Below are 27,007 nucleotides of genomic sequence, written 5' to 3' on the forward strand. Positions count from 1 at the left end.
TCTTTACTCTTGCCATGGGTTGCATTGGTGGTGCTAACTTGCTGTGATTCAAATAACATCTCAAATAACATAAATAACATAAATAACATAAATAACATAAAATAACATAAATAACAGTGGGATTACAAATATAACTTTTTGGATTGTGAGGAAAACTAGAAAGAGGATTACAATACTTGGATGACTGAACTTGATATTTGGGATTATAATACAGCAAACCCGCTGAGATCCCCAAAGAAGTAAGTATGCTATTATCAAAAGAAGCAGAAACGAATCCTTAGAGAACAAAGAAGTCCCCACTCTGATTCAAGGTGACATAGCTCAATTTTTATTATAAGCATTTCAAGTGATTAAACTTTTTTTTGTTTTGTTTTGTTTTGGTACTAGGGATCACAACCTCACACTTGACAGGCAGGTGCTTCTGCCCCTGAGCTAAGTCTCTGGTTTCTTTTCTTTTCTTCTTTTGGTTTTTTGAGAACCTCAGCACCGCAAGTACTAGGATTACACACGTGTGCCACCATGCCTGGAAACAGCAATTCAACTTTGAAAACTAACACAGATGTTTTACAAAAGTTTAGTTCAATTAGATTCATTGCAGTTAAAATCAAGTAGCCAAAACATAGATTAACATTCTCAAAAGCCACAGGAACAAACACATGAGCAAACATGAAGTTTAATGTGATACAAATTTTATATTCAACCAAAAGCGGCAATGTTTTGTATGTTAGTTATTCAACATTTTGCCCTGAGAAGACACATCTTTAGCATGTGAATGATTTGCTTCATCCTCCTCCTCCAAAGGTATAATATCAGGAATTTCATCAGTCTCCGATGTCAGGTCTATGGCTGTGAAATCAAATACCTGTAAAAGAAGACTCACAGCCATTAAAACTAGGAAAGTAAACTTTCAGGTCCACTTAGAGACCACATACTGAGCAGAGGTTAACTTTGCTTTGTCCAAGCCATGCTTAAGAAAAAAAGGATTTGTATTCTTATTCCTCTAATTCACATTTATTATGAAAACACTAATGAAACCTTTCTCTGTCTGTCTCTCTCTGCTTCCTGACACAGGGTCTTGCTATGTAATTCAGACTGACCTTGAACTCCTGATCTTCCTGCCTCTGAGTGTAAAATTGTTCTTTAAAAGGAAATTAACTATTATTAGATCCCTAAAGTGCTTTTAAAAGGCCAGGGTGATAGAAAGTATCTCTTTATATTTATTGATTGCTCAAAACAATTTATTCCATAATAAAAACAGTAATATTCCATTTTATATAACTGTGCCTTCCAAAAATATAAACCCTGTTGGAAATGTCTGGAAATGGAGTAAGTAAATGGCTTTCCAATGGCTGAGGCCACCTTAAGGGGCTGTGGTGTCACTCAACAGTAGGGCATGTGCTTAGCATAAGCAAGGCCCTGTGAGCTCTGCCTTAAAAGGAAAAAAAAAATTTAGTGAGGCATAGTAAATTACTAAAGACTGAAATCTTGATAATGAGGGGGGAGTTCCAGATTGCTCAACAGGGCCCAAATAACTAACAACAACCAAAAAAACTTTCAAAAAACAAGGGGCAGAGGCTGGGGATTTAGCTCAGTGGCATAAGCACCTGCCTTGCAAGCAGGCAGTCGTGAGTTCCATCCCTGGTACCAATAAAAAGGAAAAAGACCAAAAAAAAGGAGGAGAAGGGGAATAAAAAGAGTTAAGATACAGATAAAAAGAGTAAAGATACAGTAAGAAATTGTACACACATATAATCCCCATATTGATTGTAATCAATATGTACCACACATATTTAGTAATAAAAAAAAGAAGAAAAAAAAGGACTGGGGAATTAATGGTTAAGTCTACAGAATAAATGGGTACAGAATTTAGGCTGAGATGATACAAAGTTCTATAAATGAGCCATGGTCATAGTGGAGCTACACTGTGAGTTTATTTAATGCCACTGAATTGTACATTTACAGATGACTAAAATACTGGGGATGGTGGCACATATCTGCAGTCCTCGCATTCAGGAGGCTGAAACAGGACGACCGCCTCAGGTTGGAAGCCAGCCTGAGCTACATAATGAGTTAAAGGCCAGCCTGAGCTACACAGTGAGACACTCTCAAAAAACTGAAACAAATTTAAAAATAAAAAGGGTAAAATGATAACCTTGTTATTCAGGAGAGTGAGGTGGAGGAGCAGTGTTGAGGCCCAGTCTGGCCTACCTAGCAAGTTCAAGGCCAGCCTAAGCTAAGCAGTGAGACTCTGACTCAAAATATCAAAAAGAAAATGATAAATTTGATATTATGTATAACATCAGATCCACATAACACCACCAAAATAAAAAGGCCTGGGCTACATAGTGAATTTGAGGCCATCCTAGACTATATAGGAAGACCTTGTCTCCAAACAAGTAAACAAAAAGATAAGCAGTTTTTGCTTTGTTCATCAACCCCATATCGGCTGTTTGTGGTTCTCACTGCACTTTTCTCTAAGGACTCGTGTGACACAGGTCTGTAGTCCCAGCACTCTGGGAGGCTGAAGCAGGAAGTTCACAAAATGGAGCCCAGCCTGGGCAATTTAAGGCCCTTAACACAACACCATACTGATAGCCCTTGTTCACTGGCCCAGCTGAACTCCTGTATATACAACAGACCAGGGGACCTGGCTCCAGAGCATGAAACCTTACACAAACACGAAATGGCCCAGAGACCTCAGACTAAGGTGACCTGATTCCAGAACAGCTGGTCTCCAGCTCCCACCTTCTCTGCCACCCCTTATAAACCTCTGATCTGTGGCGCCTTGATAAAATGTGTCTTTGCTGCAAGACTGGGAGACAACAGGCGTGACTCCCCTTGAATGCAGAACAATTGCTACAACTTTGATTAGATGGAGACTGACTTTCTTATATTGATATGTACAGAGCTATGTATTTTTTTTCTCTTTAATTGGCTCTAAGCATTGTAAATAAGGCTAGCTGGGGTGCTGGTGTGTAATCTCTAAAGCCATCAGTCTTCTGTTTCCTCCTATAGTGCTCTCTCTAAAATATATATAAATGTCAACTGGGTATGAGCCTCAAGGTAAAGAGGCTATGACTCCCCAGGGCACAAAAGTTTACATATCAGAAACTAAAGCAACAGCCTCCTAAAATAATTCAGCTGACACCTTAATTGAATTATACAAATGGATCCTTCTGTATATTCTTATCTCTGCATTTTGCAGAGATGCTTTTCTCTGCTACCTGGCCAGCTCAAGTTACTCACATAATTCCTGCATCCTCACTGTCACTCATCCTCAAGCCACCCCCTTCTTCACCAGATAAATTCTGGGAGAGTCCGAGGCTCAGGGCCTCTGTCTGTACTTCCTCCTGGGGATTAGATTTAGGACCCCTTGGCTGCCCTTCCCTTGGATCTCACTGCATAGTAGGTCAGGCTGGCCTTGAACTCACTATGTAGGCCAGGCCAACCTCAAACCTACAGTGTTCTTCCTGCCTTAGCTTCTAAGGGCTGAGGTTACAGGTGTGTGCCACAAACTAGATGGTTTGTTCTTAACATCTATTAGGGTTTATTTGTTTTACTATTTTATTAAATCTTAGGCCAGGCATCGTGGCGCACTTCTGTAATCCCAGCATTTGGGAGGCTGAAGCAGGTGGATCATTGCAAATTCGAGACCAGCTGGGGCTACAAAGTAAGCCCCAGACCAGCCTGAACTGGATAGTGAGACCCTGTCTCAAAAAGAAAAAAAAAGATAAATAAATAAAAATTTTAAAAATCTTATCTAGTATCACTGTTTGTTTTTACTCAGTATAAAAAAGAGTGGGATTTTCCAGGGCCCAAAGAAGGAAGCAAGCTGCATTTCTCTCCAATCAGTGGACAAGAATGCCAGCATAGAAAAAACACACACTTTGTCAAAGGGCCTGCAGCACAGCCCTTTTCAACTTTCCCTCCCTGTTGCAAGCCAGGATGACACCTCACTCACCAACTGACTTGTGGGTGAGGAGGGAAGGCAATGTAAGCCTGGTTTGTGAAAGGTGCTCAGTAAACAGTAATTTCTGTTTAATTGCTTACGTACCAACACACACACACACACACACACAAACATACACAGCCCTCCAAAGTCATGTATGACAAAGTAGATTTCTTTGCAGAATATTAGAGATTCCACACTCAAGAGCTTTAGTCTCTATAACCACAACCAAAAAACCATTCTAGTCTCCAACAGGGTTTAGGAGAGCCACCGGTACCATTCACTCACATTCTGTAAGTCCAGAATGAGTCAGGTCTCATTTCCACTAGACTAACTCAAATGTCAGTTTGTCACCATGCCAGACTGTGACAGTGTGGGCTGGGAAGGAAATCAGGGCAGTTTATGCTCTTGCCTGACCATCTACACAAAGCTGTTAAATATATGGCACAAGAAAATCATTTAATGCATTTATAAAATAAATCCGCATTTCACCGACACAAACAAAAATAGCAGTGGACCATGAGAGCAGGAAGGTAAAGGGTATTTTGCTAACACCTATTAGGGATGGAGGCTGAAATCACAATCACATGCATACTGTGACACTGCTGAGGTAACCAGAGATCCTCCCTGCAAGGACAGAAAGCTGACAATATATTCTTTTCAATATAACCAAGCAACTATGCTAGGACTCCCAGGGACACTACACTTTGTGGGTGTTCCCTATGAGATTCAGAGAGGGCACCACACATATGAACTTTGCAGATCCATAGTTATTACGGTATATTTCCAGAAGATGGCGCTAAATATGCAGAAGATGCAGGAGGTTTTGTTTTTGGTGGTTTTGTTTTTGCTTTGGTGGTGGTGGTAAGGGTGCTGGACATTGAACCCAATGGGATCTTGGAACTGAGCATCCCCACTTTTTAAATCTTGCATCTAAGTCCCTAAACTGAGGAGACTGGGCTCAAATTTGCAATCCTCTTGCCTCACCCTTCCAGACTACTGGAATTATAGGTGTAAACCACCATTGGCTATCATGTGCTTTTTCTAACTTTCATAAATGTGGGCTAATGGTGGCTGCAGGTTCTGGACAGTAGACATTAGACAAACAGAAACACCATCTATGACAACTTAACCTGCTGGTAAAGGTGAGTCCATATGCAGTGCTAATAAACATGACACAGGATCAGAAAAGTTGATTCATCTTTAGAGTATAAAGATATAAAAGCCCTACATGTTTAGCTTTTATATAAAAGTAACTCGAATGTATGAGGCTATAATAGGATCATGTAAGAGTAATGGTTAGCTATTACACCAAATATGTAGAGACTAATTTTGCCGAGTTTGATTTTTAACAGAAACTTTACTCTGTATCTTGTGAAGCTGAACTGTGTGCTTGCAAGTGGGAGAGCCAGAAGCATTTTAGTTCTGCTCTATTCTTTTTTACCATCATTGAACACCTGGGACAGAGAGGACTGGTGCACATGCCCTGCCCTAAGGTAGGGTGTTTGATACTTTGTTCTTTTCTAACAAAATGAGGATGCAATTAGAATTCTTGGGCTAGGAGGCATGTTAGCATTGATGATAACAAAACTAAAGTGATTCTTGTTATCTATGGTACAGCATTTAACTACTCAATGTTAGCCCAAATAAATCTGATTTAATTTGATTAGCCTGATACATCTTATTCATTCATTAGATGTTTTGCAATTCTGGACATTGGACCCAGGGATTTGTACTTCGGGGAAGGTTTTTTTTTTTTTTGAAATGGAGATGAACTCATAACCTTGCACTTGCCAGGCAGGTGCTTGTGCTACTGAACTAAATCCCTGGTCCCAAGAAGCTCTTTACCACTATGCTGTGTCTTCAACCCTTTTTTCTAAGTTTTGAGCTAGAATCTAGTTAACTGCCCAGTTGGCCTTGCTTTTGTGATCCTCCTGCTTCAGCCTCCTGAATATATGTGACTACAGATATGTACCACTACATTTGGCAAAGATCCTCAAAATAAGACATGTTATGAAACCCCTGAGGATCTTGTTTAGAGAAAGAGGGCGGTAGACAACTTCATCACTGCTTTTTCTATTTTTTCCTTTTTTTTTTTCTTCCATCTTCCCCACCGTTTTAGTTTCAGGTTAAAATCTTTGTCATATTCTTTTTACTTACCAAATTGTGGCCAAGAGATCCCGTGCATTACAAGCAGTAAGGATATTTTGTTTTTAGGGATGCTCTTTAAAAGTGTAGGTGCCAGCCAGAGATAGTGGACACACACTTGTAAGTAACCCCACATTTGGGAGGCTAACCTAGGAAGATCGCTGTTGAGTTTGAGGCCAGCCTAGGCCATTCAGCAAGACCCTGTCTCAGGAAAAAAAAAAAGACAGAGATCCTAGAAAATACCAATGACTGGAGCCAGGCAATCAGGTGAATGGGTAGGTTCAATTCTGCAAACCCACAAATCTTGAAAGCCCACCCTTCCCAGAAACCAGAAGCACCCTATCTGCAAAACAAAAAGCAGCTCTAACAAGTTAAAGAGTTCCTGCCCTTCAGCCCAACTCATCCGTTTATGGATTCCTCAGGTTACTTGGAGAAAAAGTTTGTAACTCGATCAAAAGCTTTGATAAACTCATTCAAAGGAGCATGTAAAGTTACACGATCCTTGTTTCATGGGATGAAAGGTAGAATGAGACAAATTTGATTTAAACTTTAGCCAGTATGGTGGTGCATACTTGTAACTCCAGCACACAGGAGGCTAAGGCAGGAGGATCACCATGAGTTCAAGGCCAGCCTGAACTATATGGCAAGATCCCATCTCAGAAAACTAAAATAGCTGAGCATGGTAGTACCAGCCTGTAATCCCAGCATTTGGGAGACTGAGGCAGGAAGATCACTGGGAGTTTGAGCCCAGCCTGAGCTACATAAGTAAGTTCAAGGCCAATCTGGAATACACAGTGAGACCGTCTCAAAAAAGGCCTTCAGTTTGGCTGAAGGGCAGATATGTCTGCTCACTTTCTAGTAAACATAGGCAGAAGCATGTAGCTGTATTTTTAAAAATTTATTTTAAAGAGATTAAGACAAAAGAGTACAGAACAAAGCAGATCTGTACAGAACAACGTAAGCAACACACATGTAGCTGTATTTCAAGTCAGTAGGGTAGCTGGTGGACGAGGGCCTGGAGGCTCATTATTAGCCATAATGAAAATTATATTGTAACAATTCACTCCCTTTTAACACAGTAAATCAAAACACAAATGTTACACCTACAATTTATAATTTTTTAGTTTTTTCAGACAGGGTCTTGCTATGTAGCTCAGGTTGACCTTCAGCTCACTATGTAGTTCAGGCTGGTCTCGAACTCACAGTGGTCCTCTTGCCTCAGCCTCTGAGTGCTGGGATTATAAGCATGCATCACCACACCTGGCTTTATTATGCTCTTAAAAGTTATTTTCTAAAGAATGCACTCCTTCCAACATCAATAATGTTTTGTAAAGAATTATTTTTGAAATATTATTACCAATATTATTAGAATTTCCTCACATCAGTTAACGATGGACCATAATAAATTATGTACTAATTTATGGTTCTTCGGAACTGTATTTGATGTGAAACTAAAGTTTCTTATGTGCCTCGAGTGCAGTGGCATCGCCTTGGCAGGACTACTCACACAAGAGCTGAGTGTTTTCCATATGCGTCTCCACTGCTGCAGCCGCTCAGGACAACTGTGTGCAATAGTCCTGCGGCTGCAGATGCAGTGCCTCTGATTGCTGTGGTGACGGATGGGACAGCCTAGAGCAGAGACAGCATTTGTATGCTGGTTCTGCTTCCCCTGAACATATGTTTTGAGCTATAAGAGGTCACAGAAATTTTGCAGCATGGTTAAACTATGTATTTAATACAATGAATTTTTTTCTATAGATGATTTTAACTTCCTACTTTAACACTGTAGATTACTGTATTCTGAAATATATAATTGTAAAAAATGACCTACATTTTTGTCATTTTAATTTTCAATTTAAATAGGGAAAGCTATTGAGAGATGTCGAAAGGTAGCAAACTGAAGGACTGCCCCAGTGGCATGAACTCTAGCTACAACAGTGTCCCAAGCTTTGCAATTTGCTGTAGTGAATTAGTTTACCACAATGCAGCTTTATGCTAAGAAGGTTCATGACTGATCACCACTAAAAGGGTTCTCAGAAGGCTGGATGCCCTAGACAGAAGGTGAAGATTCCTTTTCTCCAGGAGGCCCAAAGCCTCTTCACCTTTAATTATTCGCACATGACTTTCTACAGGTGCCTACCAAGACCTCAGGGTAGTCACTTCTTCTCAAAGTCATTTTACAGTAGGTTAAAGCCAGCTGATAATTGACAATTGAGCAATCTATGGATGATACCTTTTGTTGTTTTTGAGACAGTTTCAGCGAGGTAGTTCAGGCTGGTCTGAAATTACGTAGCCCAAGCTGGCCTACAATTCCAGTGATCCACAGGCCTCAGCCTCCCAAGCGCTGGGATCACAGCCATGTGCAACCAAACCCAGCTGGTTCACTTTTAACTGACCTCTTGGCAAGAAATACCTACTGTTGTTATGTGAAATTAAAAGTTATTCACTTGTTTCCTTTCAGTTTTGATTCCTTTTCACAAGGCAATTGGTCATTACTAGGTCTTTTCACTGACCTAAAAGTCCACTCTGGAAGCACCAGTAAACTGGCAAATGAAAGGAACAACCATCCCAATTGTCACTACATAATGAAGTTGTCATGTGCACGTTAGCTCTCTCTTTTCCAGTATTGGGACTGAATCAAGAGCTCTCACAATGTGCTCCATCCCCAGCCCTTTTTAACTTTATTTTGAGGGAGGGTTTAAGTAGTTTAGTTACCCGAGTTGGGCTCAAACTTCGGATCCTCCTGCCTCAGTCTCCTGAGTGCTTAGATTACAGGTTACAGATTACGCCCAGCTTCTTCCTTTTTGTGAGGGTTTCGTTATGATGGCAAGACTGATCTTGATTTCCTAGCTTCAATGATCTTCCTACCTCAGTCTCCCAAGGAGTTGAGACTATAAGCATGTGCCACTGTGTCCAACCTCTTATTAGCTTTTGTTTGTAACTGTTAATTAAACGTTCATTTTGTGGGCCTGGGGATTTAGCTCAGTGGCATAAGCACCTGCCTTCAGAGCAGGTGGTCGTGAGTTCAATCCCCGGCACGGATTTAAAAAAAAAAAAAAAATCACAAACATTCATTTTGTAACACTGGTCACCCAACACTTGCACTGTTTCCAACGCCCTCACAGGTCAGATGAATTCACTGATGTGTATTAGTCATTGTCAGGAGGATCAAGCAGCTTTATGAAAGCAACACACAAAGCACATGTACAAAAACTGATCTACTTGCTCTTTTATTGAGTTCAAAGGCAATGTTCCTTTAAGGACTAAAAATCTAAAATCAAGTTGTACAAGCATGCATCATTAGATAAGCAATAAGGAAGCCTGCTCAGCAATCACCAGTTTATACACAGCCCACACGAAGGTATTTTTATTTAAACAGTCACAGTAGCAACACAACGACCATAAAATGAGACTTGAACTGAGTTCTGGCCAGGCTCTGACAAAGCTAACATACTTTTCTTACCATGCAACAAACAGAATTTACCTGCTAATGCCAGAAAGTTTAAAGCTCTTAATCCATCTGGAAAGAATCACAACCGAAGACCCTTTTCCTAGTTATCTAATTTCCCACCTGAGAGTCAGCTATCAGGTTAACTCTCATGTAACAAAAGGTGTCAGCTGGATAGCTACATTGAGCACTGGTGACAAGGACAGGGTTAATGAGCTCTCTGCTCAGAATTCTGGCTGGTCCTGTCTAATTCTGTATCTTCGTTCTGAGCATTCTGAGACTGAGTCAGCTGAGGGTAAAAGGGACCTACCAGCCAGTTGAGGGGTGTGTTGTTAACAAGATAATCCATCACATCATCTAAAGATTCCTTCATTCTCTGCAGCTGCCCTTTGCTAGAAGTTAGGAGGTTGTCAGACACTTCTGTAAAGGAGGCAGCATTGCGGAACACGGAGTAGATGTCACCAGCCATCACCCCCAAGTGCTTGGCCTGATCCTGGATGTTCTGCGGTAACCCTTGGACACTGGACAGCAGGGTGTGGCATGTGGTCTGCAGCTGCTGAGTCAGGTTGCGGGCAATGACAAGAGTATGTGACTCGATGTGCTAAAAATAAGAAGCTTAAGAATTAGTAGTGGATCCAACAGGGCTATGTATGAATTACCTCAGTAACAGTAAGCTGATGAGGGTTACTACATATACTGATTTGTTGACTTTTTAAAACTCTCTCTCTCTCTTTTTTTTTTTTTTGGTACCAGAAATAAAATTCGCGATCTTACACGTGCCAGGCAGGAGCTGTGCCACTGAGCTATATCCCCGGCCCTAAACTCTCATAATAACACTGAGTGCTAAAGTATCATTTACATTTCATAGCTATGAACATAAATTCAGTCTAAATAAATTGTGCAGTTAACAGCTGGAAAATAGCTGAGTGATAGTTTTGCAATAATGCCTGTGTCTCCAAAGTTCATCATCTTAAGCTTGAAGCAATGTAACAGGCAGGAGACACCAGACAAACGGAAACACACTCCTTACTAGTAATGCAATTAGGATTTTTCCATCTTCAAGTAAAATGGCATAATATGAACCCAGTTGATATCAAATTTTTTAAAAATGTGCTACAAATTCTCTATGATGAATGTTATCATTATGCATATCTAAAATGTACTGGTTCAATTAATTCTTAAAAATGCATAAAGAACCACTTTCTACAACTGTTAACATGCAACATGCTATTTCTTCCATCTAGAACATCAGCCCTTTATTGCCCTTTCATCTAACTTATTTACCCTTATTCTCACATCTGCACTCTTCTCTCTGAGAATCCATCTCACCCACCCACCCCCACTCCAGGGCCATGCTGACCTTCCTGTACTCTCAATGGATGTGTCTGTATTCCCCATTAGACTGCAGCCACTGTGAAGCAATGTGGGGCACCATCGTCCCTGTAGCTTGTTAGATTAAAATCACTTCCTTCCTAGTTTTGCTTTCCTGACACATAATAAGGAACTTATATACAGAGTATTGCCCAAGCTCAAAAAAATTATTCTCAGAGAAATTAAAGTAAAATCAAAATGAAAAGTCTCACGAGCACTCCTTCAGAATTTGCAGGGACTTTTCCTGTCCTCTCACCTCAGCACAGTGGGACTCGTCGGTGTCATCATGGCCAATGCTTCTCTTCCACTCCACCCATGAGAGATAGAGCTTGTCCTGTGCGTCCTGAATTTTCTGGTTGGCGCTATGCACATTCTTCCTGGCATATTCAATCTAGAACACAATGAATTCATGTCAGCCTGTGTAAAGACTATACCAGGCAACACAAAAACTAAGAATTAGGGCTGATGGAGCTCAGTGGTAGAGCACTTGCCTAGCATCTGCAAGGCCCTTGGTTTAATCCCCGGTACCATAAAAGAAAAAGAAAAAGAAAGAACGAACAAAGGAAGGGAGTGAGAAAAGCAAGGAAAACAAAGGGAAAAAAATACAATAAAAATCAAGAATTTGGGGCTGGAGATTTAGCTCAGTGGCATAAGTTCCTTGCATGGCAAGTGCTAGGTCATGAGTTCAATCCCCAGTACCAAAAAAAAAAAAAAAAAAACACCACGGATTTTTGTGAGACTATAATGAGGACTCTTTCACTTTCACTGTTACTTATCAATATGTGTAAGTCAATCACACTGTAGTAGCCCTTTACTGCCCCTATTTAACTAATAACTAATTTAATCACTGACTCAAAATTTATCTCCAATTTACTGTAGGAAAGACAATGAGACAATCTGTATATGTGTCAAGGATAAGAATTATAAAGGAGCCAGGGATACAGCTCTCTGGCACAAGTGCCTGCCTGGCAAGCGCAAGGTCATGAATTTGATCCTTGGTGCCAAAAAAAAAAAAAGAAAGAAAAAAGAAAAAGAATTATAAGGGGAAGAATTCAACCTTCCTCCTTCCTGTTCCAGTTACCTATTTCCTCTTCCAAGAATGGTTTTCTTACAATGGGACAGTACACAGTATTCTATAATTTAGTAATCTTCCACAGCTACACAATAGTCCATTGTGGCGTATTAATGAGTTCTCTATAGTTGATGTGCACTTACAGTCTCTGGAACTTTAAATAAATATTTATCTGTAGGAAAGACTCCTATAATTATAGCTGTTCCAGGTATAGGTGTGTTTATAATGTTTCTAGAACAGTCCCTCAAGTCAGTTCTTTTTTTTTTTTTGGTGCTGGGGATCCAACTCACAAACTTGCACTTGGCAGACAGACGCTATGCCACTGAGATAGCTGTATCCTCAGTCTGAGATATATCCCCAACCTCCATTCTGGTTTTTTTTTTTTTAATTTTTTAAAAGGCAAAACAGAAAAAAGGATAGAAATAATAATTTTTTTAAAAAGCAAGAAATCAACACTAGTTAATATATTACACATTGTTATCTTAGAAGTAGTTGTTCAAGTTACAAAATCTAAGTATAAAAAATGAACAGACAAATAGTAACAGCACAAACTATTCTTTTTGATGAACTAACAGAGAATTAGTAGTATGGTTATTTATCTTACATACTTAAACATATATAGTTATATGTGTATACCTACAGGTTATTCTTTCCTTGTGAGCACTTTCCCTTTCACTATTATAACATCTATTGTACATTTTGCGTTGTGCTACTCTTTCAGTTTATTACTATTATTTACTTTTTACACTAGAGACAATATGATATTTACAAATGTGAGTCTGATTTATTTTACTTACTAGTATAATCGCAAGTTGCCTCTATTTACCTCTAAAAGCCTCAAGACCATCCTTTCCTGACCCCCATTCTTAAACCTCTGGAAGTACAAAGGTATTGTTTTTTCTCTTAATCACTACGACAGCATCCAATTTGTTAGTATCACAGGTCAAGGGAGGTATCTGGATACCTTAGAGTAAAACCAGCATAACTTCGCTTTCTCAGCTATTTATACTTCCTTTTCTATGAGCTGTCCGAATGCTCCTTACCCATTTTTTTCCATTAGATTGCTTATAAGATCAAATTTCTTAGCTGGGCATAGTGGCCCATGCCTGTAATCCCAACACTTGGGTGACTGAGGCAGGAGGGTCACTATGAACTTGGGGCCAGCCTGGGCTACATAAGTGAGTTCAAGACCAGCCTGGACTGCACAGTGAAACCCCGTCTCAAAAAGACCAAAAAGAAAAGAAGGAAAAAAACATCAAAATTCTTGGCTTTCATGACGACATTCACTCTCTCCCCTGAGACAGACTTCCTGTGAATACCCGGAATGCAGCTTTACTTACCAGGTGGACAGTAGAGTGGAGCTGAGCAATGGTCTCTTGGCTTTTCTGCTTGGCGTCTTTAACCCTTCTGAATGCCTGCTGGTAGGCCCGGGAGCGGAGCTTGCTGGACAGGGACCCCAGTCTAACATAGTAACTTGGCTTCTGAACCACATCAAATCCTTCTACTTTTTTTGCTTCTTTTTCTGAAGTTAGAAAATAAGGGACAAAAATTTAAGGGATCAATGCTGTAAGAGATAAGGCCTGAACTCTAACCTGGGTCTCTGCTTTGTTGATTCTGCCCACCCACCTAGCAAATATGCTCTTATTTTCTTAGAACTGCTCCAGGCTGCTCGTGGGCTTGCTCACCCTGGACACATTACAGGTCTCATTCATTCATGGTGCGTGGACCTACACACGAGTGAGCTTTCTCCAGCAACGCAACACCTGCCTCGCTGTAGAAACTAATCTGCCTACGTTAGTGAAGGTTCTTTTTAATCATGACACTGAAAGGCAACTCATTAAAAATATTCTATCTACATTAAGTATTTTTCAAGTCTAATAAGTTTCAAAACTTGCTATGTGGAATTCAGTAATAAACTTAAGATTGCTTTAAGAAGGAAAATCTACAGAAGACAAAAAGACTAGCGTGTTCACAATGGGACTGCAATTTGTATGTCTCACTGCCAAGCGGCCCTGAACCACCAGTGGTACATGCATGTCTGTCCCATTGGGCAGCATGTCAGGCCCAGGGGGTGGTACAAACTGCCCAATGGGACAAGCATGCATGGCCACCAATGGCTCAAGTTGGCAGGAACGTGTTGATAGTTGCTGAGGAAAGGACAGGAGTACTGACTTAAAAGAGTTACAAAGAGGATTCTGGAGTAAGAAAACCAGTAAAACTGGACCAAGATAAACTGTACAACTATGAAAATTTAGACTGAAAATAGATGAATGTTTTTGGGATATAAAGTCTCTTAAATGAAGCTCTCTCTTAAAGACCATCTAAGATACAAAATGTTATCGGAAGACACCATTTCCATTACCTAGCTCTTCCTCCGTGAGAGGAAGGTACTGGTCTACCAGCATCTCCGATTTGCTAAGTGCGTTTTCTACTCCACTGCTCATGATCTGCATCATCCGACTCCCCAGAACTGTGTTAATGCCGCCATTAACCATGGACTTGGTCTTCTCCACACTGTCAGTCACTGCTCCCTTGGTTTTGTCCATCACCCCTGTGATTGTGCTGGCCACGGAACTCTTCGCCCCAGTCACAGTCTTTGTCACAGCATCTCTTGCCCCAGTCATGGCACCTCTGGCACTGGCGACAACCTACAAGTGGAAACGCAGATCAACTCACAGATGAGAAATGTAGACACAAATACATATTTAAGGTCATAGGAAGGGACTATCATTGAAGTACTAGGACAAAGAAGCTGGCCCCTTCACTCTAACTCTAGTCTTGGGCAAGTCACTAAAACTTAGTGAGCCTGAATTTCCGCCTCAAGTCCATTTGACCAACCTGTGCCACCCTTAAAGATTGTTAAAGGGGGGGCTGGGGATTTATCTCAGTGGTATAAGCGCCTGCCTTGCAAGCAGGCAGTCATGAGTTCGATCCCTGGTACTGATAAAAAGGAAAAAGAAAAAAAAAAAAAAAGATTGTTAAAGGGGCAAGCAAGGCAAACTGATAAGAAATTTTTAAGGTGAATTGATTATTCTAGATGAGACCAGACATGCTAGGGTGGTATGGCCACAGGCAAAGTTGGTTTAACCTAGAGAAGAATGGAACTTTCCATGTTGACATGCTTACGCTGACAGCACCTCACGCCTAAGAGTATCATACGCACCCACTACACCCAACCTTTGCAGAAAACCCAAGATGACCAGCACAGGAGGAGCTGCCAGTATTCCACCTTTTTTTTTCTTTCCCCTTTTTATGAGACAAGGTCTTGCTATATAGTTTAGGATGGCCCTGAACTCACTATGTAGCCCACGCTGGCCTTAAACTTGTGGTGATCTTCTTGCCTCGGCCTCCCAAGTGCTGGGATTGTAAGTGTGTGCCATCCTAACTAGCTGGCTAGTTCTCCATCATGCTGGAAACAGTCTCAGATATCTGTCACTCAGCACACAGTCATCTAAATTAAGGGAAAACACATAAGGGGAAAGATAGAACATGGTAGCAAGACAACCACAGAAAACACTCGCAAGAAATCCTTAAATTGTTACTGCCTCAGGAAAAAACATTTAAACTCCATCTAACTTTTTGTTTAACTTTAAATAAGGTAAGTTGATTTTTTTAATATTGTACCCACATCACCAAAATTGAAAAAGCCCAACATAGTGGCACACTCCTATAATCCCAGCACAAAACAAACAAACAGAATTGAAAGAAAATACCTAAAATAGAAAAACAGAAAATAGCTCCCATCATTAGAACAGTCTGAAGATAGAAGTGAAAATCTGAAAGCAATACATACAAGTATTCTAAAGTTTGTACCCTATTCTTCATCTATTTAAGTCATGAAAGGCACAGAACCAGAAATTTCCCTAAATGACATAATTTTGGACCATGCTGTATGCCTTCTGTTGTTATTAAGACAGAGCCTCGTCTACAGGCTAGCCTTTAACTTGCTATGTAGCCCAAGCTGGCCTCTTGATCCGCCACCTTCAGCCTCCTGCCTCGTTCAAATGCCTGAATTCTTAACCTGAAAAAAAATGTTAAGACATTACCTGAATAAAAAGGTTAGGGGGAAGGATGAGGCTAGCAATTTTGTCAACACTGGCTGGCTCGGTGGTCCCCAACAGCACTGCAGGAAGCTAAGTGAGAAAACCTTCCATATGTCACTTCTCCATTTACCCGACACTACCCAGGAATCAGGTATTGGGCAGACCTACTTTACAACTGTACACAGCAGAGGCAGAGTCACAGGGAGCAGACCCTACATCTTCTAGCCATGGTGCCTAGCTCTCTCCTCTTTGGATATGACCTAACATGGGAAAACAGTGGTCATTATTCTTTAGAAACTAAAACGGACCTGGGGATGTAGCTCCAGGGTAGAACACTTGCCTAGCATTTGTGAACCCCTGAGTTCAACCACCAAAAACAAAACAAAACAAAAAGATACAGAAAAAAGGTTAGGAGAACAAGTATTTGCAAATTTGTGGTATGTAGAGCCTGTGCTACACAGGCAGAACATGCAAACGTGAGGTGCCAAGCCTCCACGCTGCAGCTCACCTGGGTTGTCGGCTGGTTCAAGATGGGCAGTCTCTCCTCGATCCTGTCCAGCCCCCTACAGGCGTAAGTATTGGCAACTGCAACTGGAAGAGCCACAAGTGGAAAAACATTACTATAAGAGCGCACACTTGACCACGCCTCATACCTTCAGCTTTGTTGAACAAAACAGCAATATTGACTTTTTACCACAAAATGCATCACCTGGTTTCTCTAGCAAGGGGTTGGCACATTGCTGGCAACTTTCTTCCACTAACAGGGAAACAAGAGACTGAGATGAGAGCAGGCAGAGGCATCAAAGGCCAAGCAGGACACTGGCCAAGAAGCATCTTCCGCACCTGGAGGCCCCTCATATGAATACTAGGAGCAGCCAGACTTCTGAGAACCCTCATTCAGGGAATAAGATCTCTAAACTCCTCTCCAGATTAGTATTTCCATGCTAGTTTAATCCCTCCTTAATTCAGCACACAGCAGTGCATTTGGGATTCTTATTAGGAAACAGTACACAAATGGCACCTGGCATCTCCCTAACAAGGCCGGTGTTTTAGTCCAAGCTTCCCCGTAAAGATGACCAAAGTATTCATACCAAATTCACCCGAGAACTAGCTTTGTTGGAATAACTGCTCTTTTTGTTTCTTTTATTCCAGAAATCCCTGACTTAACCATTGAAGGGAGTTGTTTAATTCTGCTATTTTGTTTTGTTTTTTGCGGGGCTGGGGTGTGTAGCTTTTTTTGTTGTTTTTTCTGATACTGGAGATTGCACCTAGGGTCTCGAGCATGCTAGACAAGTGCTCTACAAGTGTAGGTCTACAGGACCTACATCCCAGTCTTTTATATTGAGACATTTTCACCAAACTGCCCAGGCCGACCTCAAGCTTGTAGTACCCTCCCTCAACTTTCTGAGTGGCTGGAATTACAGGGTTATACCACTAGTGCACCCAGCCATTTTAACCCTTTTTTGTTGTTCTGAGACAAGATGTCAATACGTAGGTCAAGATGGACCTGAACTCAGCATATACCCCAGGTTGGCCTAGGGTTCACAGTGATCCTGCTACCTCAGCCTCTTGTGTGCTATGATTATAGATGTGTGCCACAACACTCAGCAAAGATATTATCTTGTTTTGTGACTCTGTGGACTGAACCCAGGGCCTTACATATGCAAGACAAGCCCTCTTCCACTGAGCTACATCCCTGAGCCCTTAGCATTTTTAAGTGTACAATTAAATGACACTAAATCACCCCCAATGGTGAGCAACCATCACCATGACCTTTTTCAGAACCTTTTCATCATACCCAGAAGTCTGTATGAGGTTTCTTTCTGGTGTAATGAATGTTCTAAAACTGATTACAATGATAATTGTATAGTTCTCTGAATACACTAAAAACTACTTAATTATACATTTTAAATGGGTGTGTTGTATGGTATGCTAATTCATCTCAATAAAGATATTCTTAAAAATAGAAAGAAAAGTTCATGTACGCTGTACAGTTCCAAGAATGTCAGTTATTCTGGTTCAATGTCCCAACGTGTGCCTTGTGATCTGTTACTGACACACTCTGCCTGGCTGGCAAGTAGCCTTCCAAGACAACAAGAGTAACTGGCAGTTTCTAGGTAAAACAAGTATCAGTATGTGCCCAGGAAGAGCTGAGAATTACCTGTTGCAGGCATGTGCTTAGGTCTCACTCCCTTTTATTTTTTTAATTGAAATCAATTTATTTCACATATTTAATGTATAAGAAATACAATAATAAAAAGTATACAGTGGTTTAGCCAGATGTGGTAGGCACGGTTGTGATCCCAGCACTCTGGAAGGCTGACAAAGGAGGATCCCAAGAATCAACCCCTTCCAAATATAAGGTGGGTTGATTTCATCATTTAAAAAAGTGTAGACATTCAAGATCAGTATTTGCTCAGAATTTGCAACTACTAGATTGTAGTTGATAGTGGTGATTTAAGATTGTTATAATGTAGGGCTCACTTCTGACCAGCACTTGGACTAAATATTTTTTGTTCTGTTTGGAGACAGGGTCTTGCCATGTAGCTCAAGCTGGCCTTGAACTCATGATCCCCCTCTGCATGGCCCTCCATGTGCTGGGATTCCATGTTTACAGCCCTGTGCCACTATGTCCCACACCTGAGACTGAACTTTGAGGGAGAAATCAGAACTCACTTTGTGGCTCTAGCTTCTGCATAATGGGCAGAACACTGGTCATGGCCACTGAGGTCATGGTCTTCACACCCTTCTCAGCCATCTCACACACAGACTTCAGGTAGGGGTGCTGATCCTTCGTGCTGATATAGGCTGAGGACACCAGATCATAAGTGGAACTCACCAAGGGCAGGCTGGCCACCCTTACCACCACACTCTGCAACCAGAAAGGGGCAAATATTAACTTCTCATAAGACACAAGGAGAGAAAGGAGTCGAGAAAGTGGCTTTTTACAACTCCTACCGGTTGTAGATCAACTGCAACAGAAGCCATTATTTTCTCCTGGAGCAAAAAGCAACCTGTGGAAAAGAAACTCACTTCAGGACGCAGGCTAAACCTCCCAGATTTAGTTCCCAGTCCAAGCAAAGGCTCGACAAACGCAAAGAGGAGTCCGCTGCACTTCTTTCTACTCTAGGCCTAGGTCCTCAGGTGCAAACATCCACTCCCACCCCACCCCTCGGGCAAGCAAGCCTCTGGGGCTCCTTTTCAGAGGAAAAACTGGCTCAGCGCAGAAAGCAAAGTCGTTGATGCATTTGCCTTGTGTCTGCACCAGGACACTTGAAATGCAAACTGTGCATAAAAATTACTAAACAGGTTAAAATCCGTGTTTTCATTAAAGAAGGATTTAAATACAGCAGAAGCGCTCCTAGTCTTCCCTGGGATCAAGTCAGGCCCATGGAGGTGGGGCACTCAGGAAGATTTAACCTTTCTTATTAAAAAAAAAAAGAAAAAACTTAGTAACTAAGCACAAGAGGAAGGTGGTGCTCCGAAGAACTGAGAAACATTCCAGGACGTGGGGGAAGTGTAAATTTAGTATCCCAGAGGAAGAGAAGGGGAAGTGAAAAAATTACGGCGTGGTACAATACGTACACGCATTAATTCCCCACACTGCATCTCATCATTAGCAAACAAATACTAATAAAAGTTGAAATGTTTAAAAACTCGGTATCTCCTAGGATACACACCCCTACACGACTGCCTTCCTCCCAGTCCGCACAGCTTAAGGCCAAAGAACCCGCTCTGCCTGCCGCCCACCACTTCCGGCCACTCAGCTCGGCCTGCAGACGCCGAGGGTCCCAGTTTTCAAGAAATGAGTAAGAACAGCCCGGAAGGCGGAAGCCTGGCGCAGGATCGATCGTCCTAGTATACCCCAGAAAATTCTCCCTCTGCCGGGCTTGCAACACACCCCCCTTTAAAGAATGTCCTTTGAGGCCAAATGGAACTAGCCAGGCAGAGAGAGAGAGACAGAAAGAGAGACAGAAAGAGAGAGAGAGAGAGAGAGAGAGAGAGAGAGAGAGAGAGACAGAGAGACAGAGAGAGACAGAGAGAGAGAGAAAGAGAGAGAGAGAGAGAGAGAGAGAGAGAGAGAGAGAGAGAGAGAAAAGGGCCCCCCGCGAAGCAAAGCGATGGCGGGATCCCGGAGCCACCCCCTCCCCCTCCCCGTCTAGCTGGAGTCCCGCGGGTAGCAGAACAGCACCCCCACCCCAGCTCGAAGGGCCGCGTCTGGGCGCTGCGGGGCGCCTGGGTCCACGAACCCACCTTGAGAAGAGGCAAAGGCAGCCGAGTCAACTCCACGCTGCGTCCGCTAGCCGAGCTTTAAACCCCGCCGCCGTGCACGTGACCTGGGGCACCGCCGCGGGGCGGAGCGCAGGCGGCGGAGCGTAGAGGGGCGGTGGCTGCAGGGCGGCATGGGGTGGGAGCCATGCCCAGCGGGCCGGCCAGGGAAGGGCGGGGATCGGAGGGAGGGCACCCAGCCGGGAGAACCCAGCCTGAGCTAGGCTGCGGGCGTCGTGAGAGGTTGGTGGCAAAAGCAGAAGGCGCCCTACCACCTTTGGGATTTCTAAAAACTCTCCAAGCTGTAGAACAAGTGCGTAGGAAGAGTTAGACCAGAGGGAAGGTGGGGGCAAAGCCCTAACGTGGTTAGCATGACTCAGAATAGAGCTCTTCTTCCAAAACGGAAGCCATGACTTGTAGACTGATATTTTATTTTGTTTTTTAGACTGATATTTTAAACTGATATTTAAAACAAACAAACAATGAAGCTTTAACCCAATAATAGGTTTGTGGGCATCCTGTAAAGTTGATTCCTCAGACATGTTTCTAATTTAAAGGTGAACTAGAAAGAGCCTTAGAATACTTTATTTTTTCCCCAACAAGACTTAATTGCAAATCATTCCAGAATAAGAGTAATCTAAATTTATACAAGATGATCAACTTTTTAAAAAAATTGGTGGGTTATGCAGTACTTTTTAAAAAGTCCTAAGTCGTCAACATCTAAATTCAATCCATATTATTTGAGCACACAAATTTGGCAGTCACCCTGGGCCGATAGGGCTCTGTGCATTTCTTCCCTGGAGATATGGGAGTCCTCCTCTCCTACCACTTGGGGAAGGTAAACTAAAGGGAATATTAAGAGGCGTGAAAGGAGCTGGGGGACCAGGATACCAGGTCCCCACCTCCGGAGTGAGCAGCAAGGGGAGAGGAACAGCTCTAGAGCAGGTGAACAAACTATGTTTGCTCAGCGGTGGAATCTGAACAGTGGAAAGCCCTCAGAGCTATTCCTACAGGGTACATAACCACTGTTGCATGCGCACACCTACTGTTTGTCTTGTCTAAAGCTCCAAATTGACCTTTTAGAACTATATGCCAATGGGTTTGGATTACAGGTTGGCACATGCCTGTAGTTCTAGCGCTTGGGAGACTGAGGCACGAAGATCACTGTGAGTTCCAGGTGAGCCTGGGCTATACAGTGAATTCAAGGCCAGCCTGAACTGCATAGTGAAACACTGTCTCAAAACACACACACACACACACACAGACCACACACTATATATGTACAATCTACAGGATTAATATCTTGTCTTCAGCAAGAAATTTACCATATCCCCACTCTGTAATTCAAATTAAAGGTACAATACTAAGTAATAAAAACAAGTGTATGAAGGTGCAAAGAAAGTTATGTGGTTTTTTTTCCCCCACTGACATCTTCAATGCTTAAAACAAATTATTACTTTTTTCTTTAATTTTGGGTGTTGTATGTCCTAGCTTTGTTGTAGCAAATGCTTGTTCTTCTATTGTGATTCCACCACTACTCTGACTTGTTAATCTGTACTTTTATTTTGCATCAGAAGATCTGCCCTTTCACCTGCAAAGTGCCTTTGTCTTTTCCTTGCATAAGCCTATGAGTCATTTCTGCTCTTTAAAATAGGGCACGGAGCAGGGCATGGTGTCATATGCCTGTAATCCCAGCACTTGCTTGGGAGGCTGAGGCAGGAGAATCGTTTGCAAATTTGAGACCAACCTAAGCTACAAAGTGAGCCCAAGGCCATCTGGAGCTGCCTAGCGACACCCTGTCTCAAAAAAGACAAAAATAAATAAATAAATAAAGTTGGGCAGGGTTCCTTCTGTTTTTAATTACTTCTGAAGGAGAAGGCGCCAATCTGGGGCAGGATTCTCCGAGCCTTCATACAGTACTGGGAGTTGAACCTAGTCTTTTCACATTGAGCTACATCACATTCCTAGCCCTGTTTAATTTTTTTATTTTGAGATAGAGTTTCACTAAATCTCTAACTGCCCAGGCTGGACTCAAACTTGCAGTCCTTCTGCCCCAGCCTCCCCTGGTGTTGGGATTACAGGTGTGCTCATCATTCTGACTCACACCAGACTCATGTGGCCCCCACTCGTGCTCGGCTTCACAAGCCTGTGAGGACGAGACAGGCATTCAAGGTGAGATGCGCAGGATCCCATTAAAGGGAGGGTTGTCCAATGAAGCAGTGCTGGGAGCACTGCTTAGGCCATTACCCTGAATCGGGCAAACCTAAGAGGTTTCAGGGGTTTGTCTGGTTTCCTCCAGGATTATATTATGTGTGTTTTTTAAAATTTTTTTGGTACTGAATATTGAACTCATGAGTATTGAACTACCTTGTGCTTGCCAGGCAGGCACTTATGCTGCTGAGCAAAATCCCCAGCCCCATGGGCTGAACCCCATAATATAGGGCTATATCTTTTTTTTTCAGTTTATTTCCAGACAGATTCTCAGTAAGTCATTAAATTGACTGGACTGGGTTTAAACTTGCAATCCTCTACCTCAGCCTCCCAGAGTGCTGGTTACAGGTGTGCACCACCAAACCTGGCTCTAATCTGTATGCCCCACCCCCATTGTGGATTGAACCTGGAGCTTCATTCATACTAAACATGTGCTCCACCACTGAGGTATAAGCCTGGTCACTACCCCTCACCTACTGAATCTCGGTCTACATGGTGCCCAGAAACCTACATTTCTATCAGTAACCCTTTGGGGCACCACCACTTTTGCCCTCTCAGAACATTTTTACATAATACTAGTATTTGAGCCTTACGGTGGCTTGAGAACTCAGTGGAGTGGGATTATTACTCTCATTTTAATAATGAAGAAAAAGTCCCAGAGCAGTCACATGGTCTATCTACACTCTTTACCACCGGCTGCAAGCTAGGCAAGACTAGATCCCAGGTGGATGACTTGTCCTAGGCACCTGATTTCTCTTTGATTTAGTTTCCTCACCTGTAAAGTAGAGACAGTAATTCATCATGGTCTGGGTAAAGGTTATATGGTATTCATTGTGTTGGTCTTTCAGCTTCTCTGTGGTTTTAAAAAAAAAAGTCTCAAAATTAAGTTTGGGGTAGAGGAGCTGGAGATGTAACTCAGTGGTAGAGGGTTTTCTGAGCACGTGCAGGGCCCAGCACAACAACAAAAACAACAACAACATCAAAAAGAGGAGGCATCATACAGTAATGGGAAAATGAGAAGACAAATGACTTTTGTATTCCTGTGCAAATTAGTGTAAATGAAAGAAATTGTGTACAAGTATGTACCCAAAATAGATAGCTGCTGCTAAAAGTAGATATGGTATTTGCTTTGTAGGATGATAAATGCCTGGAAAAGACAACAAGGCCCTTTTGGATGCTGACATTCTGTTTCTTATTCTGGGAGCTACTTACACGCATATACGTTATGAAAATCCACCAAGCAGCACACTTCTATGTTTCATACGTATGTTATGATATTGTGAGTGCAGAGTTTCAAAAAGTTCAGGCAAGCCTGAGCTGTGGTGGTGAAGCCAGCAGTCCCAGCACTTGGGAGGCTGACACAAGAGGACAGGAGGTTTGGGCTGCATTTTGAGATCCTGTCTACATCACAACAAAACAACAAAAAAAAAAAAAAAAGAAAAGAGGGGAAAAAATTGAGGAAAATAGCAAAATTAATCCAGTTTACTTCATAAGGATTAAATGAATTAATAATTTAACGGTTAAATGAATGCCAGGCATATAGAAATGATAGGTGTTATTAATGTTTTTAAATCACATCCAAAAAATAAAAGCAAAACAACAACAAACATACATACAAACCAAGCCAGACGCAGGGCCTTGGGCTGAGGACAGCTCAGCTCCCTGGAGAACTGGGAGGAGCCTCTGGGGCCAGCAGTATCCCAAGTGCAAAGTACAGGAGACTTCGTGGAGAGGCCACATTTCCAGGGTTTGCAGCAAATAATGGTAATGAAACTGCTTTGAGGTGTGTGTTTGCAGCTGTAATCCCTAAAGCTGTATAGCTATAGCTTTCTTGGGGTGTGAAACTGATGCAAAGTAATACTGAAATGGCGAAGGAAAACAAAAAAGAATTCGGAGTGCAGTTTCCCCTCTAAGAGGCCAGAGAGCACTCATTTTCCTCCTTGTTCACCTGCAGGCTGCTCACTTTCCCTCTCAGCCCTCTTTTTGGACAGCTTCCCTCCATCTGGACAAACTCTACGCACTCTGTGGGACTTGGCCCTTTTGGGCTTCTGGCAGTTTGTCTTACTCTTTCCTACCCAGTGTGTGCTGTTAGGCAAGAAATACCCTCCACTGACCCTCTAGATTTCAATAAGTGAACTAGAGAAGACGCTGTCCATGGCCCTCTCAGCCAGATTACCTGAATCGAAACTCTCAAGTACGTGGCTTCATGGTGCCCTTGCCTCGAATGTCGTCTCAAACCAGATACAGACTTTTGTTGTTTCCTTGTCAGGAGTCAGCTCTGCTCAAACCAGGGGAGATAATCCTCTGGCTATTTCCTCTCTTAGGCTTAAAGTTAGATAACATTATCTTCCTCGATGACCAGAGAACAGAGTAACAGTCACGAGAACAAGGTATGAAGCAGGTAAGATATGTTCTGACCAGTTTAGGCCCCGTGGAACCCGTGACCAGTCGAAGCCAGTTCTCGGTGTAATTACATTCCTGACCACTGCTGAACTCTGTCGCAGCCTGCCTTCTTTAATTCCTCCTCCGAATACCAGGGAGAGAAAAAGTAATTCCTCCTCCAGGTGGGCTTCATCTTGCCTTAGTTTCCAAAAACCCACACTCTTCCCCCCACCCAAACACCAGGTTTTTCGGCTTTCACTGGTCTTTTAACCTCACAGTTTCTCTACCTGAAATACATAGTTTCACTGAAATTATTCTAAAGATAGATCTCATCAGTTTAAATACAGTTTCCATCTAGTCTTCTGCTCCACTTTGTAGTAGGTTTGAGACCTGATAAGCAATTTCTGCTGGGTGATTGCAGTTTAATGTGTTTTATGCTCTTGAAAAGAAGCACGCTGATTTTAAAAAGTGCTCACTTCGGCAGTACGTGTACTAAAGTTGGACCCATGGAGAAGATTAGCATGGCCCCTGTGCAAGGGTGACACCCAAATTCATGAAGTGTTCCACATTTTTTATGTGTCCTAAATATTTGTTTAAACAAAACAACAACAACAGGGGCTGGGGATTTAGCTCAGCAGCATAAGAGCCTGCCTTGCAAGCAGGCAGTCGTGAGTTCGATGCCCGGTACTGATAAAAAGGAAAAAGACAAAAAAAAAAAAAAAAAACAAAAACAAAACAAAGCACAACAAAGCAGTGAGTGGTGACCCATACCTGTAATCCCAGCACTCAGGAGACTGAGGTAGGAGTATCATTGTGAGTTCAAGGCCAGCCTGGGCTACACAGGGAGTTTAAGGCCAGCCTGCAATGCAGAGTGAGACACCGTCTCAAACCTACACACACACACACACACACACACACACTGGTGAGGCACAAGGGTCACCACAAGTTTGAGGCCAGACTGGGCTACACAGTGAGTTCAGTACCACCCTGAACTCCATAGCAAGATGCTATCTCAAAATACAAATTAATTTAAATATATATAAATTAACTAATCAACTAAAAGTAAAATACTGTATGCCATACACAGAATCCCAGGTGCTCTGGACAGTTACTCTGGAGGCTGAGACAGAAGTACCAAGAGTTTGAGACTAGGGCCAGGGATATACCTCAGCAGCACAGTGCCTGCCAGGCAAGCATGATGTCCTGAGTTTGATTCCTGGCACAAAAAAAAAGAAAAAGAAAAAGAAAAAAAAAGAGTCTGAGTCTGGCCCAAGCTTTTCTCAAACATTTTTTTCAAGAGTTGAGGCAAGCCAAGCATGGTGGCACACACCTGTAATCCCAGTACTTAGGAGGCAGGAGAACCCCTGTGAGTTTGAAGCCATGTTGGGCTACATAGTGAGTTCAAATTCAGAGTCTGTCTCAAACAACAACAAAATAAATGTACATACTACATAGCAAGAGTCTGTCTCAAACAACAAAAAAATAAATGTAAAAAGAGCTGGGAGCCAGGGTTGGTGGTACATATCTGGAATTCCAGCACTCAGGAAGCTGAGACAGGAGGATTACCAGTTCAAGACCATAGCAAGGGGATTTGAGCAAAGATGGTGGATAGATAACAACTGGCTACAGAAGTTCCCTGAGACAGTCAACTTAGAATTCAACATAATACAGCTTGGGGAGTCCTGAACAGAGGGAGATGAATTCTCTCATCCCAAGAAGAAACTAAGGTGAGAAGAACCAATCAAACATACAGTCCTGGTGCTATTATCAGAACAGCTAAAGGTTCAGTGCTCCTGCTACAGCGCCTGAACTCCCAAGGCGGCGACTTATGGAGCCATCCAAAATCCTGCTGCTTCAGCTCACTGGAAAAGCAGTCACACTGAGCGGGGAGGCAAGCCAAACGGAGAGCTGAGCTGGCAGGGAGCCTGCATTGACCTGTGGTGAGTGACGCGAATAAAACCATTTCACAGGAAAAAGTGCGCCGGCAGACGACATTCTGGGACCGGGGACCGGGCAGGACTGGCAAGTACAAGGGGCAGCAGTGACTTCAGTCAGTTATTCCCTTCCAGAACGGGATTGCTGGAATAAACTTGGTCTGGGTCATGTGACCTGGC

General features: G+C 42.4%; 1 protein-coding gene and 1 non-coding gene across 4 annotated transcripts; one reads left to right on the forward strand and one right to left on the reverse strand.

Moving 5' to 3' along the window:
* Positions 1-305: 305 nt before the first annotated feature.
* Positions 306-24,965, reverse strand: Plin2 (perilipin 2). Of its 3 annotated transcripts, none has more exons than XM_063251714.1 (9): positions 24,688-24,965; positions 18,990-19,045; positions 18,708-18,903; positions 16,540-16,622; positions 14,351-14,636; positions 13,329-13,510; positions 11,173-11,307; positions 9,856-10,146; positions 306-862 (listed from the first exon to the last, which is right to left on the reverse strand). In XM_063251714.1, the coding sequence occupies exons 2-9, from the start codon at positions 19,017-19,019 to the stop codon at positions 725-727; spliced, it is 1,341 nt and encodes a 446-aa protein (XP_063107784.1). In that variant the 5' UTR covers positions 19,020-19,045; positions 24,688-24,965; the 3' UTR covers positions 306-724. The 3 variants fall into 3 exon arrangements, with proteins under 3 accessions (XP_063107784.1, XP_013010570.1, XP_003472288.1); XM_013155116.3 differs by lacking the exon at positions 24,688-24,965 and adding an exon at positions 20,286-20,433; XM_003472240.5 differs by lacking the exons at positions 306-862; positions 24,688-24,965 and adding an exon at positions 20,286-20,430 and having other exon boundaries at positions 9,312-10,146.
* A 396-nt stretch (positions 24,966-25,361) lies between these two features.
* Positions 25,362-25,466, forward strand: LOC111757513 (U6 spliceosomal RNA). Its single transcript, XR_002791842.1, has one exon. It is a non-coding gene; the product is annotated as a U6 spliceosomal RNA (small nuclear RNA).
* Positions 25,467-27,007: the final 1,541 nt, after the last annotated feature.

The sequence above is a fragment of the Cavia porcellus genome, unplaced genomic scaffold, assembly GCF_034190915.1.
Source record: "Cavia porcellus strain 051 isolate PalLab524CR breed Dunkin Hartley unplaced genomic scaffold, mCavPor4.1 scaffold_1, whole genome shotgun sequence".
NCBI lineage: Eukaryota > Metazoa > Chordata > Mammalia > Rodentia > Caviidae > Cavia > Cavia porcellus.

Bases quoted from the DNA above. Each gene is read 5' to 3' on its own strand.
- Plin2 (XM_063251714.1), bottom strand. From the start codon at position 19,019: ATGGCTTCTGTTGCAGTTGATCTACAACCG. The intron at 16,623-18,707 runs GTGAGTTCTGAT...TGGCTCTTCCAG, and splicing joins GCAGAAGCTAGAGCCACAAA to TTGCAGTTGCCAATACTTAC. The intron at 10,147-11,172 runs GTGAGAGGACAG...TCTTATTTTTAG, and splicing joins ACGAGTCCCACTGTGCTGAG to CACATCGAGTCACATACTCT.